General features: G+C 40.6%; 1 protein-coding gene across 2 annotated transcripts in view; it reads right to left on the reverse strand.

Moving 5' to 3' along the window:
• Positions 1–15,470, reverse strand: part of frya (furry homolog a (Drosophila)) — a 47,905-nt gene that overhangs the window by 20,288 nt on the left and 12,147 nt on the right. For both annotated transcript variants that reach the window (XM_071205119.1, XM_034097169.2), the window contains exons 3-28: positions 12,203–12,256; positions 11,234–11,373; positions 11,012–11,102; positions 10,822–10,901; positions 10,637–10,717; positions 9,578–9,746; positions 8,670–8,762; positions 8,467–8,565; positions 7,700–7,801; positions 7,213–7,316; positions 6,599–6,707; positions 6,359–6,445; positions 5,894–6,065; positions 5,622–5,754; positions 5,319–5,426; positions 4,533–4,788; positions 4,224–4,406; positions 4,045–4,131; positions 3,313–3,572; positions 2,989–3,178; positions 2,621–2,745; positions 2,293–2,350; positions 2,014–2,105; positions 1,608–1,780; positions 998–1,158; positions 349–459 (exon numbers count right to left, since the gene is read on the reverse strand). In XM_071205119.1, coding sequence (XP_071061220.1) covers positions 349–459; positions 998–1,158; positions 1,608–1,780; positions 2,014–2,105; positions 2,293–2,350; positions 2,621–2,745; positions 2,989–3,178; positions 3,313–3,572; positions 4,045–4,131; positions 4,224–4,406; positions 4,533–4,788; positions 5,319–5,426; positions 5,622–5,754; positions 5,894–6,065; positions 6,359–6,445; positions 6,599–6,707; positions 7,213–7,316; positions 7,700–7,801; positions 8,467–8,565; positions 8,670–8,762; positions 9,578–9,746; positions 10,637–10,717; positions 10,822–10,901; positions 11,012–11,102; positions 11,234–11,373; positions 12,203–12,256 — 3,318 coding nt within the window. The remainder of the gene's footprint in view (positions 1–348; positions 460–997; positions 1,159–1,607; positions 1,781–2,013; positions 2,106–2,292; positions 2,351–2,620; positions 2,746–2,988; positions 3,179–3,312; positions 3,573–4,044; positions 4,132–4,223; positions 4,407–4,532; positions 4,789–5,318; positions 5,427–5,621; positions 5,755–5,893; positions 6,066–6,358; positions 6,446–6,598; positions 6,708–7,212; positions 7,317–7,699; positions 7,802–8,466; positions 8,566–8,669; positions 8,763–9,577; positions 9,747–10,636; positions 10,718–10,821; positions 10,902–11,011; positions 11,103–11,233; positions 11,374–12,202; positions 12,257–15,470) is intronic.

Here is a 15,470-nt window from a genome sequence, read left to right on the forward strand (position 1 = left end):
TGCTTTCATCAAACGAACAAGACGATAAATAAAATGTTCTTCTTAGTCTGCCAAGTGACTGCTATTTTTCAAGCCTGCTATTGATAACAAGAGCTCAAAGTCAATTTTGAAAAGGAAGAATGTGTGAAATAAACACTGGATTGCTGGATCACAGTAGACTGAAATAACTTAAGACTAATTGACTTTGATACCAAACTTGCCAACACTTCTCCATAATAATGGGGAGCATTTGGCAATTGTTAGTATAAAGGAGTTTTCATAAAGCAGGCCTCAGAAAGCTATCAGATAAGCTTTCTATGTCAGCGCTTTGTTTAAATGCATCTTAGTGGTAAAGTATTGGCCACATACCCGCTGATCCTGGCAGGCGAGTATATTATCCAGCCACTTATAGAGGTATCCATCTGGAGAGAGGCCCACGTTATCAAAAACAGGCCCGCAGCACAGCACAGCAGACATAGCCTGGAAGAACAAACAGTGAACAGTTGTAATAGGAAACACTGCACATAGCTCAGAAAGGCAACAGGAAATGCGTGGTGTTATCATGTGGAATTAAATGACTCATGTTTATTGACCAACAAAATCTGTTGTTTTTTTACGCCTAGAGATAAAAGTGGGTCGTGATGTAATAATCGAAATGATGAAGCCAAAACATTTGCGCACACTTTAGGTTAGAGAGTTTACTATATTTCAGTTCGTCTTGTGGTTGGAAAACAATCCATACCAAACAGTAGAAATAACTTAAAGACATAATCTGATGATGAATGATGCAGAATCACTGTAATGCAGAGGCTTGCTTCACAACATATATTAGATCATTATCCAAAATGGATTTATTCTATAATAGTCAGAGGTAATTTGGGGATCTATTCTGCACCTTTTCTTAAATCTTTTGTGATCAAAACAGATCAGTCCATTACCAAGATACATGTTCTGCTTCCTATTAAGCCTTAGGGTAATAGATGAGTAAGAGTTTGTGAAATCCATATTGAGGGTTTACCTTTAGGGCACAATATTGATATCTTGTGATCTGGTGATTCCTGTCACTGTAGCGGTCCAGAGGGGTGAACATGATGCTGAAAGGTCCGGCCCACTGACTGAAGAGGATGAAGAGGTGATGCCTCAGACTCTGCTGCGGAAACAGGAAGCGTCTGTGGTGCACTGGGGAAGGAGACAAGAAGGCCTGTCATACGTCTACTCATTGAGAGTCAACTAAAAGTATTTTAAACTCTTAACTACTTAAAGTGAATTTTCCGCTATGAATAAGGGGGTGGAGGTCCCTTGACAGATCATTAGCCATTCAGTTGGGACTTGTCAATGCTTGGAAACCGATGAGTCATCAACTGTCTTTGCCAGCTCGGTCCTTAAGCTGAACTATTTTTGTTTCTACTCCCCTTGGGCTACTTCTAAATATAGATCAATATCAGGAGTCTTGTGCTCCATGTGCTATGCTAACCCCAGCCGAATGGAAGCCTTTGATCAAATTACAATTCAGAAACTAATATGAAGGAGAGATGGATTTGATCAGGCATCCATATAAATAAATTAATGTCGTCATGTATCAATCTGACCTGCAGAGCATTGTCTGGCCTGATGAGAAAAGCCCTTACCTGGAACACATTGGATGAGGTTGGCCACCATGGCGCTGAAGTGAGCTCGAATGTCTTTAAGGATCTCTGCATCTTTGTCATTCTCAGCTTCCAGGAGCATCCGGGTTAGATCCACGTACTCCAGGAACAGAGCGCCCAGGGCAAGGGTGTCACGTTCCAGAGCTCCGTTTGTACTGAAGACAAACAGGGAGGTGCCCAACATAAAACTATTAGAAACCAAACACTACCCAACAGCTTTATGTTATACAACCAACACACTTTAATACAGCAGGTCATTAAGAGGAGATATGAAGCATAAATGTTGATGATCCAGTTTTGTTATTCTACTTCCTCTCCGCCTTTGTGTACAGTGAGTGTCATACAGCGCAGTTTGGGGCTGTAATGTGTCAACTACTGCCTCACTAACCTGTCACTGATGACACCTGCATCTGCCAGCAGCTCAAAGATCCGCAGCAGCTGCAGCCTCAGCACGTCTCGTCGTTCACGCCGCTTCTTGTTCTGGAAAAGTATCATTTAGAAAAATCCTTCATTATTATAAGTGTTGGTAATTATATCACAATTAAAATTAGTGGTTGAGATGAGTGAGCTATTTGATCAAATCACAGCCCACTATCTAGTTATTTGACCAATTAAAAACAACAGTATACATTTTGGTCATACTGTGCTATAAATACAATGAACCAACCTCAGGTCTTCTTTCTAACGCTTCTTTCATTAGGGGATGTAACTCTTCCACAAGTTCCCTGTGTGCAGGCAGAAAAACATAAACAATCATCTTTAAGTAAAATGTATATGCTTTATAATAATACATTTTTATTATCAAACCCCTTTTTTTTTATCAAACCCCTACAGTGAAAAGAGCAATAAATTACAGGTCAACAAAAAGACACTATCGCAGCTATTATCAGGGTTTGCCGCAGTAGATTTTGAAAGCAACAAATCAAAAATAAATGTGAAATTTGGTTTGTAATGCAAATATACTTTAGATGAAATCACATATTGTTCTGAAATACCTGAATACAAGGGAATTGGTACGACCGAAGCCCAAAACTAATGACTCTGTCAACTCAATGCTCTCTGTCCTCATCAGTGGAACCAGCTGCTTCAGAAGCCAGGCCACAGATGGGCTCCCGATAACCTGAAACATCAAACATTTATGGTTCAGTCACACAAATAAATGTCTGCACAAATTACACTGAGAGCCATTGAGCTAAGTGTCTGTGCAGTTAAAAACATATCAGCTGTGCTATTCATGAGAGACAGCTACTGTGTAATTTGATGCCTCGCGCTTATATGTCAACAAGCTCCGTATGAGCACCTGATCCTGGAGAGACAAAGCACTGAGGGAGCGGAAGAGGCCAGAGGAGAGGGAGGCAGCTACCTTGTTATCGTAGCTGACACCACTGTCCGGCGTGGCGGCTGAGATCTCAGGTGTCGATGCTCTCAGATGGCCCGGGCTCATGATACTGGGCTTAGCAACCCCAAAGCAAAGGATCAGGTAGTTTCTCCACAGGGTTACATAATTGTCCCCACTGCCAGACGTGTTGGTCTTCTTTGCATACACTGGATTACTGAAACACAGAAAGAAAATAATTATTTGTAGCCGAGTTGATGTGTGGGTTAAATCAGGGTGATATACTAACAACAGAAACACAAAGTAGGGATGTACAGATAATATAAAATAGAAGTGTTGGAGGACACTTACTTTGGGTCCACTAGGGGCATGAGCATCTGCATTCGAGTGAAGGCGTAGGGCCAGGCGTAGCTGAGTGCTGTGGGGCAGTGTTTGGGCAAGTTGTCCTGTCGGAGGAGGCTGTACACACAGAGCACCCAGGGGTCCTTCACAGACTGGGCAAAGATCCACACGTGTGAGGGGCTCCTAATGTCATAATGACTGTTTACAAGCAGCGCGTTCCACTCCACAAGCCACTGAAGGTCCACGGGGTGGCCAGCTGGCAGGGCGGCCTGCAAAGAGAGAGGCACAGCAGGGTCAAAGGTCAGGATATCATAATAGCAACATTTTAATAATCTACACATCCTTATGTCTAGGAATAATTGATTCAATGTGAATAGGCAGGGATTAAAGGAAATAAATCATCAGATAATCACACAGTATAAAAATAACAATTTGATTTCCCATATAAGGGCATTTCCTGTATTATCTGTTTCTCGAAAAATCTGGATTCTTAGCATCATGTTGACAGCTCTATGATTATATAAGGGAGAGTCAACAGCTGCTCAGTTCCAGCTGTTCATTCAGTTTTGACATGCCAGCTTACCAAACCAAGCTTTTGTCTTACAGTCAATGTAACAAGCATTTAGCTGTCACCTGATATAAATACAGTGTGAATAGAAAACCAGGAAAAAAACGCGAATAAACTGTCGACACATCTTGATTTAGTCGCGTAGGTTTAGTTACAAGCTATCAACAACTTACTGTGTCTGAGACTGAAACGTTGACAAAACTTTCCAGGACTACCGGGCTGAGCTGGTCCATGATGTCTATCATTGGTTTATCATCATCCTGCAGTTGACAAAACATAACATCACAGACTGTAAACACAAAAATGTATGTATTTTGTCTTGTGAGTCTTTTCAACTTTAGTCTCATTTTACCTCAGACTGTCCAATGGTCATAAAGAGACTTCGTATCTCTTTCAGCATAGCAATGGCGAGTTTTCGGGTGCTCAGCTGACAGGAGCAGAGCAGTACGAGCGCCAGTCCCTCCATCGCATGCAGCACAGTGGAGTGAGGACCTCGCTCTGCAGGTGTCTTGAGACTTGAGCCTGTCTGCAATAGCTATGACAGAAATATCAAAAATAACAACAAATGATTTCACAGAACAGAAGAAAACCTTTAAAAATGTCCTATTGTGATACATTTTTCCAACACAAAGGTATGTCATAATTGTCACAAAGCTCGCACCTCAGCTGTGTGTATTTTTGCGTTGTCACAGCTCTTCCCCGGGGCGGCCAGCGTTAGTTTCCACTGTGTGAGCAGTTGCAGCAGGAGTTTGAGGGATGTATCCAACAGTCCCTGGTGAGTGTCCTGGACCTCGCGTAACAGGAAGTTAGTGAATCCAAACAGAACGTCGTCACGCCAGTCAGGAAAATCTACCAGCAGACTTTGCAAGGAGTTCTGGGCAATAAGTCGCAGCTCGTCATCCATGTGGATTGTCAATCTGATGACAAAGACAAGAAAAAACTAAATCAAACTTTCTTATACGATTAAACTTAAATTCATGTTTTAATACCAATAAGTAGGTTTAATTTCACTCCTCAAGATTACCCGGCAGGCAACATTTTATCAATGCACTATTAAGTTTGCCTGATGCACATAGTAGGTTTGTTACTAGTTGCCAAATATCTGAAATGACAGAACAGTGCTGATCTGAATGGTGTTTGTCAAATTCTTCCATTCTTCCAACAATAAAAAACAGTCATGATAGTTTTAGAATCATACAGTAAACATTGTGTGCCACAGTAAAAAGTACTATAGCTTTAGAAAATATGATTACAGTTGGCTACAACAATAAAACATCAAAGTTGAAAACAAAAACTGGGACAGCAGGTAATTCACGAACCTACTCTGTTGAGCTTGTTTATCCAAAACGCAAACATTAACACTTGATCTGTTCCCAAGGTAATTACGTGCCACCAGTGCTTTGTCTACTTTATAAACGGGTTTCTTCCAAAGAGAGGAGCGACTCACCGAGAGAGCAGGTCTATGAGCTCGGGCTTGGACATCCCATCAGGCAGGATGCGTGGAATGGCAGCGACACATGTCCTGAACAAGTCAATCTTGGGCTTCCTTTCACCTCTGAAAACATCAAATTTGAAGTTTGAAAAGTTGATTGCAATGTGTTCAACTCTCATGTGATCAAGCATTGGGACAAATAACCCTACAGGGTTAATTATTTTAAGTATGGGACTGGAAAAACATTTCACACTCTGGAGTTCTGCCAACTTTTAAATATGTTGGCAGCTCTGATGACTGAATGACGTTAGTACTCACGTGATCATATCCTCAGGCTCCTTGTTCAACATCTGAGCATTAGTCATCATCATGCAGCGTCCCACTTCCTTGTCCAAGTGTCTCAGGATGTTGTCAATAGCCTTCCGCACGTTAAAATAATACTGTGACATCCCTGGAGAAGGAAAAATGGTTGATATCAATGGAACATATCTGCACCATTTCAATTCCACATTCGATGATAAAGCTATCCCTGCTATTTGAAGCCAAGCATTTCATTTTAGACATTCCTCACCATGGTCTGTCTCACTCACCAATGACTTTGGCCTCTTCATCTGTCAGCGTTTTGCTCAGGTATGTCTTCTTCACTCGGAGTGTATTTCCAGAGGGTAAAGTGCAGCCAGTGTTAGGCATGGGAGGCTCGCCGTCCTTCTGCTGCAGTTTGTCGGCTACGACCAGGAATGCTCTCAGTCCAATATTCATTCTCTGCACAGAAAAAAGTTACTTTAAGTTGAGCTGAGTTACAATTAATGGTAAAGCTGTGACATTTATTTTGAGATCGATAATATAACGAGTAGTCCATGTTTGACTTTATGTGACAACATGAGATTTGCTGAGTAAGATGTCATTCTAACCATAACAACACTTTTTGAACCATTTCAATTAATTAATTTTGATAGACACTATATGATAAAGAAGCAGTCAGGAATACATTTTAAGCAGGGCTAATTTACATTAGTATCCAAACACATCATATCAAGTGAATGTTGAATGCTTACCTCTGGATTAAGACTAAAGGCTTTTGCAGGTTTCCCAACACAAAGAAGGTCATAGATAATCTCTTTCATGGCAAAATCAAGTCTTTCCTGAAATAATACAAGAAAAGAAAGTGAGGTTGAGGAATATGGCATGACTGTTAAAAGATACAAATACAACATTGTTTTTAAGAGTAACTTCAAATGTCTTCTGTGTGACAGTGAAACTTCTCGAGTTAAGTTTGGCACCATCCTTGCATTTACCTGTGCAATAAACTGAATGATTTTGACAAAGATATTGAGAGGCATGTCTCTGGGCACCACACTGCGGGATCCTTTCGGGAAAAGGTTTGTTATAATGGTGTTGAGGCGGCTGTGGACACAGAGAAAATAACTTGTTTTGAACACACACCTTACATAAACATATGTTAATAAAAGGTTGTGTACAATTACATAGGCAATTGTTTGTCTGCACAGTACTTCATTGCTTGAAAGGAGGTTTATTTGTAGGACAAGTTTATATTTGGCCCAATTAACATGTTTAAAAAGTCTAGCTTGGTCTGTTTGAGCTCAGGCTCATAATAAGGTGTGTAAAGATGCTGATACACTGCGGCCACTGGCACTAACAGCCAGGTGTCGGCCTGACCCAGGCATAACAACAGAGCATTACTTTTCCTGCAATCTCCAATAAAATCAGGAACAACAATGGAGGGTTTGCTGTAAAACTGCGACTGGAATTTACTTTATTGTTCTTCCAATACACCTGGAAATATTTTGTTAGTAACAACAAATGTTTCAGCCTATGTCATTCATGGGCATCTCACAGGTATTTACTGATCCATAAAAAACACGGTTATAAAAGAAAAACATTTTCTTACCCCTGTGTTGCAGTGTTGCTCTCACACTTGATTCTGATCATGTAGACCCACAACAGTCGATAAAGGGACTCCAATGCAACACGAGCCATTTTAGGGTCTCTGCTCTGTAGTACAAATGTAATAATAAAATGAATACAATTACAGAACAATCTTTAAGTGTATTGTAGGTTTTGATACAATTACAGAATTACAGGGATTATTATTGTAATCAGATCAGGCTTTTATACTATAATACTATCAAAGCTGGGTAGAATAGTTATAATAATTACAGCCTGGATTCATTCAGAGCACTATTTTCATGCCATGCATACAATGAAATACCAAGTAACAAAGTACATGAGCACAATTCGGTTTGACAACTGAAGCAGAGGCAAACATTTTACTTTGAACTGACACAACCTTAATGTATCTGAATAGCACTACTATATATCAAAAGCAAAGACCACTGTAGTCTGAATCAAAGCGGTTGGTTTCAAGCTTACGTTACCTTCAGATTTGAGAGGCAGTTGTTAAGGAAGATATGCCATCTGTTGAGGAAGAACTGCTTCTGGCTGACACACAGCAAGCACGTCACCAACGGGTAAAACGCCTGCAGAGAACAGTTGGTGTTTATTTATTATACAAGGCATTGGTAAAATAGCTTCACATTGATTTAGTTTCAAGGATTATAGTTTCTACCTATTGCGATGGTCTGTTAAGGGGATACTTTGAGCAACTATGCAATATTTTGTAACCATGTCTGCATAAATGCAATTTAAGACGTAAGTAAGTTTACTTTTAAAGACATGAGGTTTTCTCCTTTGGTTATGCTTTTTGCTGACAACACATCACTTTAAAATGTGTCTTCTTGCCTAATTACTGCCCCTGGGAAATTCAAACCTTCTGTAAGAGCAAAGTACTGTTCCATACGGGTTGTTGTCTTTCTATTTCACAGTGAACTGCCGTGGTGAGATGCTTTATTGAAAATACTTTGGAGGGAAGGGATGTTACAGACGCTCATAAGGTATACTCCACTGTGTTCATGCTTTGTAATGGCAGCCTGTCTTCCCCTTATAAATTATTTCTAGTGAGGGCGATGACGTTCTAAGAGAGCATAACACAACAGCGACCTTGAACTGCTTGAGGATACACAGAGCCCACAGGCATCCAGGCAATGTAAGCATGCAGCACGAGGGCGTCAGAGTGAACATGGAGGTGTACAAAACGTACAGGGCCGACAATCAGTGTCAATTTGTTGTCTACACATTAACTAACCAGTGAGTGCTTCTTCCTGGAGGACAAGTCCAGGGTTGTGTCGTACAAGCTGTCCACAAAGTTCCTCAGGCAGGGAACGTTCACTTCATTCTTCACGGCCTAGGACCAGATCACATACGGTCACATAACAAGACACAGTTCTCTCAAGAATAGTTCTCTTTTACCATTTGGATTGATGTAAGAAATAAAGGAAAACCACTTACTGCTGCAACAGGAACCAAAATTTCAACAAAGAGACCAGCCAAGGCGTGCTTAATGTCTTTGTCCTTAACTTCCAGGAAATATTGGGCGCACTCCTGTTGAAAAGTCAGTGGTGAATGGTCAAATATACTGTAAACACTATTGTTTCGTCAGGAGATAAACTGATTTGATACTGAATGGCCCAAACCTAATTGTATTCATAGCTGCATACCAAAGCTTATACAGGGTGTATGCAGGAATCCTGAAGTCACATTTAATACCGTTTAAGACCTTTTTAAAGACCTTTCCCATACATTTTAAGACCTCATCGCTACTTGGAGTTTTAACCGGTTACCTTGGCGACACGCTTTACCTCACATTGACTATACAGTATTGATTGTCCTTCCTCCTTATCTTCCAACCATTTGGACGCAAACTTGCATTTCCCAATAACGATGTTGTTTAACAACCGGCGTAAACGGACCTCCGCGCGCTATCAAGCAGTGAGCGTGCGACGTCCTGTTCAGATGACGTCCAATCCAACGGGATGCCATAAATAAACTACACAGAATCACACTGCACACCTACGCCATGATTACATTCAGGCTGTATAATACAACCTCTTTGGACAATTTATATACTTATTGAAAACAAGCTACAACATGTAATACCTTGGAAAATGCCGTTTAATACTTTTTAATAGCCTTAATTTTGGCTAAATTGATTTATCAACTTTTAAAAAAACTTTTAAGACCCCGCGGACCCCCTGTTATAGGAAACATAGACAAGGTCAAAGGGCAGCATTCTTGACAATCCTGAGAATATCCTGTATATTTTTTGACGCAATGGCAATATAAGACTATATATGTGACGAGTATTACAACAAATCATTGAAATATTATAGAGTAAGGATTATAGAAGTGTTTTGTACCTGCATGAACTGAAAAGAGGCTTCAAAATCCTCGACAGGATACATCTTTATTCGGAAGAACTTGACACCCATAATGAGGCTTATGGTACTCTGGACTACATACGGACTTTGCTCTTTCTGCCGCAGCTCCTTTAGCTCAGTCATAAACTTCTTCTTCACAGCAGGAAACCTGAGAGAGAGAAAGAAAAACCTAAATGAGATTCTATATAAGGATGTGCCTCTATATCTCAGTCAGACAAATCCAAATTCAGCACTTCCTAAAGAAACTTTTGTCACTTCAGAGACGTGATGCAGAGAGAACATAGACAGTTTTCAGCGAGCATGCATCCAGAAATACCACCCCACGTCTTACCACCAGCATGCAGACTCTGAGTCTGTGCCCCAAGATGAACTCCTCGTCTCGCACCTGATCCCTTGCCCAAATTGAACCAGAGATGGGATTCTTCAGCCGGTCTAAATTTAGACGGCCATTCATCATGGGAGCTCACTATGAGCATCTCTTAACCTCTTCCTGGTGGCAGTGTACTCAAACCGAATAAATCCGTTTTTGGATCTTAATCGTGTGAGGAGGAAATGTTTATCATTTCCACACACACATTGATTGAGAAACCACACGTGAAAGTATGAAAAACAGTTCATGGTATAATTCCTGACCTCTTTCTTGACCTCAGAGGAAAGAAAATATTTCTCAGTGAAGTATCTCCTGCAGGCGATTAAGCAGGGCGCACTTTATAAAGGAGGTAAGCTCACTAACCATATCTCTATTTAAAGGGTTTGTTCCTTGACCTGCAAACTTCAAATAAACAGACATCAATTTCCAGTCCTAGTTTGGTGTGAAGGAGACCTGTCTAAAAGTGTTTTGTTTCTACAGTCTGTTCCAGTCTCTTGAGCCGGGAGATGTTTGGCAGAAAGGCATTAGGAATGATAACACAGCATTATGATGTGGCATGAGACCAAAGCCCATCAGAGCAGAGGATGAAGATTTATGTGCCAATGTAGACGGAGGGGGAACTAGAAAAAAAGAAATGATATAATCATATTTCTTTCTTTGTTACTTACTTGGACTGGGCTAATACACCTATGATTTCAGCATAGAGGTCTGCTACAGTGTGCATGTTGCCAGTGTTAGGACCATGATACCTTAGGGAAACAGAACGTAAGACAATTTAACTCCAAAGAACCAGTTTAAGAACTAGCTAAAACTGAAAGAAAGAAGGAACATTGTGAAAATAACAGGAGCTTACCCCTCTTTGTATCTAAAGTGCTTAAAGGCTAAGTTAACGACTTCATTGACCAAACTGTCAAGGGCCGGGTAGAGCGGCATCTAGTTCAGAATAAGGGAACAAAATGTCAGGAGAACGAATGTTCAAGAACAACATATTAACAGTTCTTCCTTAGTGAGTTGTATATTACAAAATATGAATGAAAAGTCACCTGTTTCAGAACTTCGATAAGTACAAGAGAGAAGATAAAGTCGATTGCCAAGTCCCTCCTTTCAAGTAGATAATCTTTCTGCTGCTCATCGCTGTTAGAGAAACAGAACAAGAGATACACGTTGTGTTTAATCATACCGTGCATGTGAGCTTCACCATTGCTTGTGTTACCATTGTTGTGTGACACATTGTTGCATGCAGTGAATAATTGAATGATTCTCACCTTTTGGACTTGGTGTTGGATCTTGGACGGTACTCATGCAACTCCTCATCTAGTCCATTTTGTCTTTTGTACCAGTCAAACAGCGTGCGCAGGATGGAGGGAAGACAGTACTCAGCCAAAGAGCTCATGGTGCTTATCAGCTGGAAGAAGAAGACGTACACATGACTGTTTGTGTTTGGCAGTTAACATACCAAAGCAAGGGATGGCTATCAGTGTTTCCTTTGTTTATTTGTACTGCAATTTAAACCCAAATTCAAACAGCACGACAGAATGAGGTTCATATCATTATATTTACTGCATTTGAACAATAATCGGAGGGAGGGAGCTTTTAAGTAATAACCAAAGCTTCATTAATGGAGAGAGATGGGATTGAAGGGTGAGCTGGTCCCTTTTTAGACTAAGCAGAGAGACAAGGTGCCCATGGGCAGCCTCCCTTACTAATGGGGGGAGGGAAAGGAAGGAACGGGTGGGATGGGCAGGGCACACAGGAAGGGAGGAGAGTGTAGTTGGGCTTGGGAACACAGCGAGCCCTTCATTCAGCACGAGGCCGGAGAAGAATCCTGGCTCTGTGTGGCTGCTGAAAGGCTTCACGCAGCAGCACAAACACACCCCTGTGGCTGTGAAAGGGCCCTCTCTGAAGGACACACCTTGCAAAGAGCCAGTGCCAGCTCCGAGGTAAACACTCCTGCCCTTCACTGGCTCTGAAAGACCTTTAGGGATGTGAGCAGGGCGTTGATGGTTCAGAGCATCATAGTAGAGCAGTATTTACAACTCACTTCTATAGGTGTTCATAGGGAAAGGCCAAATAGTTTCATGTTCAGATACAAAATACAACCACAAAATCATCTTTCAATGTTATAGGGGTGAGATGAATACAGTTCAGCAAAAGGTGATGCTGGTCATCAGCTATGTAGGTCACTCTCATATACATTTTGATCTTGACTCCCCTGTTACTTTAATAGCACTTACTTGGTCAAACTGAGGATCTTCTCCCCGTTGCAGCGACTTTGTTAAAGGCTTTTCCTGAAAACACAGAAAAAAAGTAATTTGTACAAAGTACAAAGTCAAACTGGTGTTTTCTGAAGTTTGGTCTAAAGCTCTTTCCGCACTGTGCAAAGAGTCTGTGAAGTATTTTTGAACTCATTATAGAGCAGCTAATGGGAGAGCCATCAATCTGTCTGATGCCAGGCATGAGCAGGCAGGGCCAGATATTAGAAATGGGACGCTCATGACAGCTCCCATTATTACAGTCTTCCATCATCTGAGATAAAGGCCTTCATGAGGGATTTGGGTTAAGCAGTCTTCTCCTGCTGTACCGACAGTCCTGACTTCTATTTATATCATATCTTTTTGTAAATGAAGGCTGGATGAGATTTAAAAAGAATGCACTGTCTGATACAAGCTGCTTTCTTAGTTTAGAAAAAAACGATACAAACACAACATACAGTATCTTAAACAAGACAACAACATTGTTAAACAAACAGTATTTTATCCATTTCCTAAGCGTCTTAGATGTGTTGTTCTTAAGAAATGTGTTATTGGTTCAATAAAGCAGACCTTGGTTTAGTACATTTGAGAGACTATATGTGTTAATTAAGTATTAATATACACAGTAAGTATTCTGTTTACAATCACTGAAAAGTTAACCATGAACTATAATGTTCATCATGTTAAATTACAAAAACCATAATGACCTATTGTGTCCAAACTACTGCACTCACATTCTGCCACACATAAAGGTCTGGGTCACTGTCGTATATAGTCACACAGTATATACAACGCAAGAAGAAAAACTGAATGTTTCGTGTATCTGGGATAAAGATGAAAGTAGCATAATTATTGTTCAAATGTATAATATAAAGTCATCTATTTCAACTATGGTTTCTAATAGCACTACGGTTAAATCAACACTATCTAAACTTCCCACCTATACTGTCTTTGCACAAATCGAAGCATCTGCTTTCGCTCCTCTGCTCTGCCTCATTCATCCCTCTGCTGTGTCAGTGGTCAGACAGCCACATCACAGCACATCACTTTGTTGATGATTAATCCAAAACAGCGAATAGTCGGATGTGTTTCACACTGACACTGCCTGGGCTGATGGCGTGCGGCTCTCTATTTCTCTCTCTTGTAACAGCACGTCAGTTAAGCCTCATGCTCTAAAGAACTTTTCCGATGAAAAAAAGCCCATCTGAGAAGCCCATCCGCGCTAGAATGACAGACAACTTCATGCCTATGAATACTATGAATTATCTCATAGATATACATATATATACTAACAGCTTCCTATAAATCACTGTCCCTAAAACTGGAGACAGCCATAGCGACCACAACTAAATCTACAGTATATACAACCTTGTACAATCTGTATACATCGTTACTGCAGAAGAGTATGCATTGTATCTATATCATATTTGTGTTTCTACATTTTACTTTATTTCTGTTGTCCTAAGCTGGGACATAACAAAGGTTAAGCAATGATACGGTGTCTGAGGGCATAAAGCTACAGCTATGGTGATCGTTTTTCTTAGTGATATGGATGAGCTCGTCATTCTCAGTTGAATTTCAGCAGCACTCGTAAAGATAGTAATGTGGTTCTGGGAGCAGGTGGCGAGTGGTGCAGTGGCTCTTCTCTGTCGGCCTGCCTGTCTGCAAGCAGAATTATTAATGACAGCTGTTGTTGGTCCTACACATCCATTTCTAACTCCACAAGACAAAAAGTTAGATTTTGTTATCAGCTTATTACTTTATCTAATTTTCTTGAAATGTTCATTAGTCAGTATCTTTATTCATAAATTACAAATAAAGATACTGAGGCATGTGACTCATAATACAATTCAAAAGAATAAAATCAGTGGATAGAAAAGACAAGCCGTAGTCAGTTTCACATGCAATTATAATTAGTGCTGTCAAAATTATCGCGTTAACGGCGGTAATTAATTTTTTGAATTAATTGCGTTAAAATATTTAACGCATTTAACGCATGTGCAGAATGGCCCGCCCCATACGTGCCACCAGTGGCAGCGCCAGGGTATGGCTGGGGTAGGCTACACCCATACCAAGAAATCCACCATGAAAAATGATGTTAAAGTAAGCAAAATAAAGTCTGCCAACTCGCGCGGAGTAAATTGCACAGACAGCAGTTAGTAAGATTGATTTCAGTAGCCACGGTTTTGAAAACTTTTGTCACGTAGTGATCGTCTTCTCAATAGAACATCTTTGATAACGGCGTGGTGTTGTTGCAGGAAGTCCCGACGGAGAATACTCTTGCTGTAGTACAGGGCAGAGCCATATAATAGTAATAATATGGCTCTGGTACAGGGGTGCACATAACTGGTACGCAACGCAGGTTATGTGCGTAATCTGAAATGCGTACCGTCACTTGTGTCACAAAGCGCATTTGCGTACCGACGTACTTGTGAAGCTTTTCCAGAAGGCGGTTAGATCACCGGACGACAGAGTCGGTCTCCGTGTGCACAGACAGGGCTGCTGTTAACGTCGGTCTATACAACGGAACTGTGCCAAAACTACGCCAACCGGCTGCGGAGGGAGACTCTCCCCTTCACTGGAGAACTGCGCTAAAACAGCTGATCACAACGTTCACACTTTGTGGTCACGAAGTACTCCACTAGCCCCCCCCCTCTGTCGACTTTCCTGAAGTACTCCCCCGTTGATAGAAATCAACACGTAATGAATTAAGACCCCACGGTTTGATGATTGATAGGTGTGTGGGTTGTCTTTCATTTTGACACTGCAGAAAAATGTTATAATAAACATAGATACTGTATGTTAAATGGATATATCCGTCTTCTTTCATTTATCTTTCCATTCCCACAACAATATACATAAATAAATGGCATATTTTGGACATAGTTCGAATGGTGATTAATCATGATTAATGCATTTTTAAGCTGTGATTAATCTGATTACAAATTGTAATCGTTTGACAGCCCTAATTATAATACAACTTGCTAATTAATATTCAAGCCTGAACTTCTTTTATAATTAAAATATTAGATAGTTGACCTTGATCTTAAAGCCCAATAACTTTGTCTATATAATTGTGATTTGTAAAAGTCTCCTAAGAAAATCCAAACCTTCTCTGATTCTGTCCTCTTACATGAGAGACTGCTTTTCTTTGTCACAAAGCCTTGTAAACTGAACATTGTTAGGTTTTGATTATTTGTTTGAACAAAGCAAGACATTTGAAGATGTCCCCTCTGGCTCTGCACAAATA

This window comes from Pseudochaenichthys georgianus, chromosome 13 (genome assembly GCF_902827115.2).
Source record: "Pseudochaenichthys georgianus chromosome 13, fPseGeo1.2, whole genome shotgun sequence".
Taxonomy (NCBI): Eukaryota; Metazoa; Chordata; class Actinopteri; order Perciformes; family Channichthyidae; genus Pseudochaenichthys; species Pseudochaenichthys georgianus.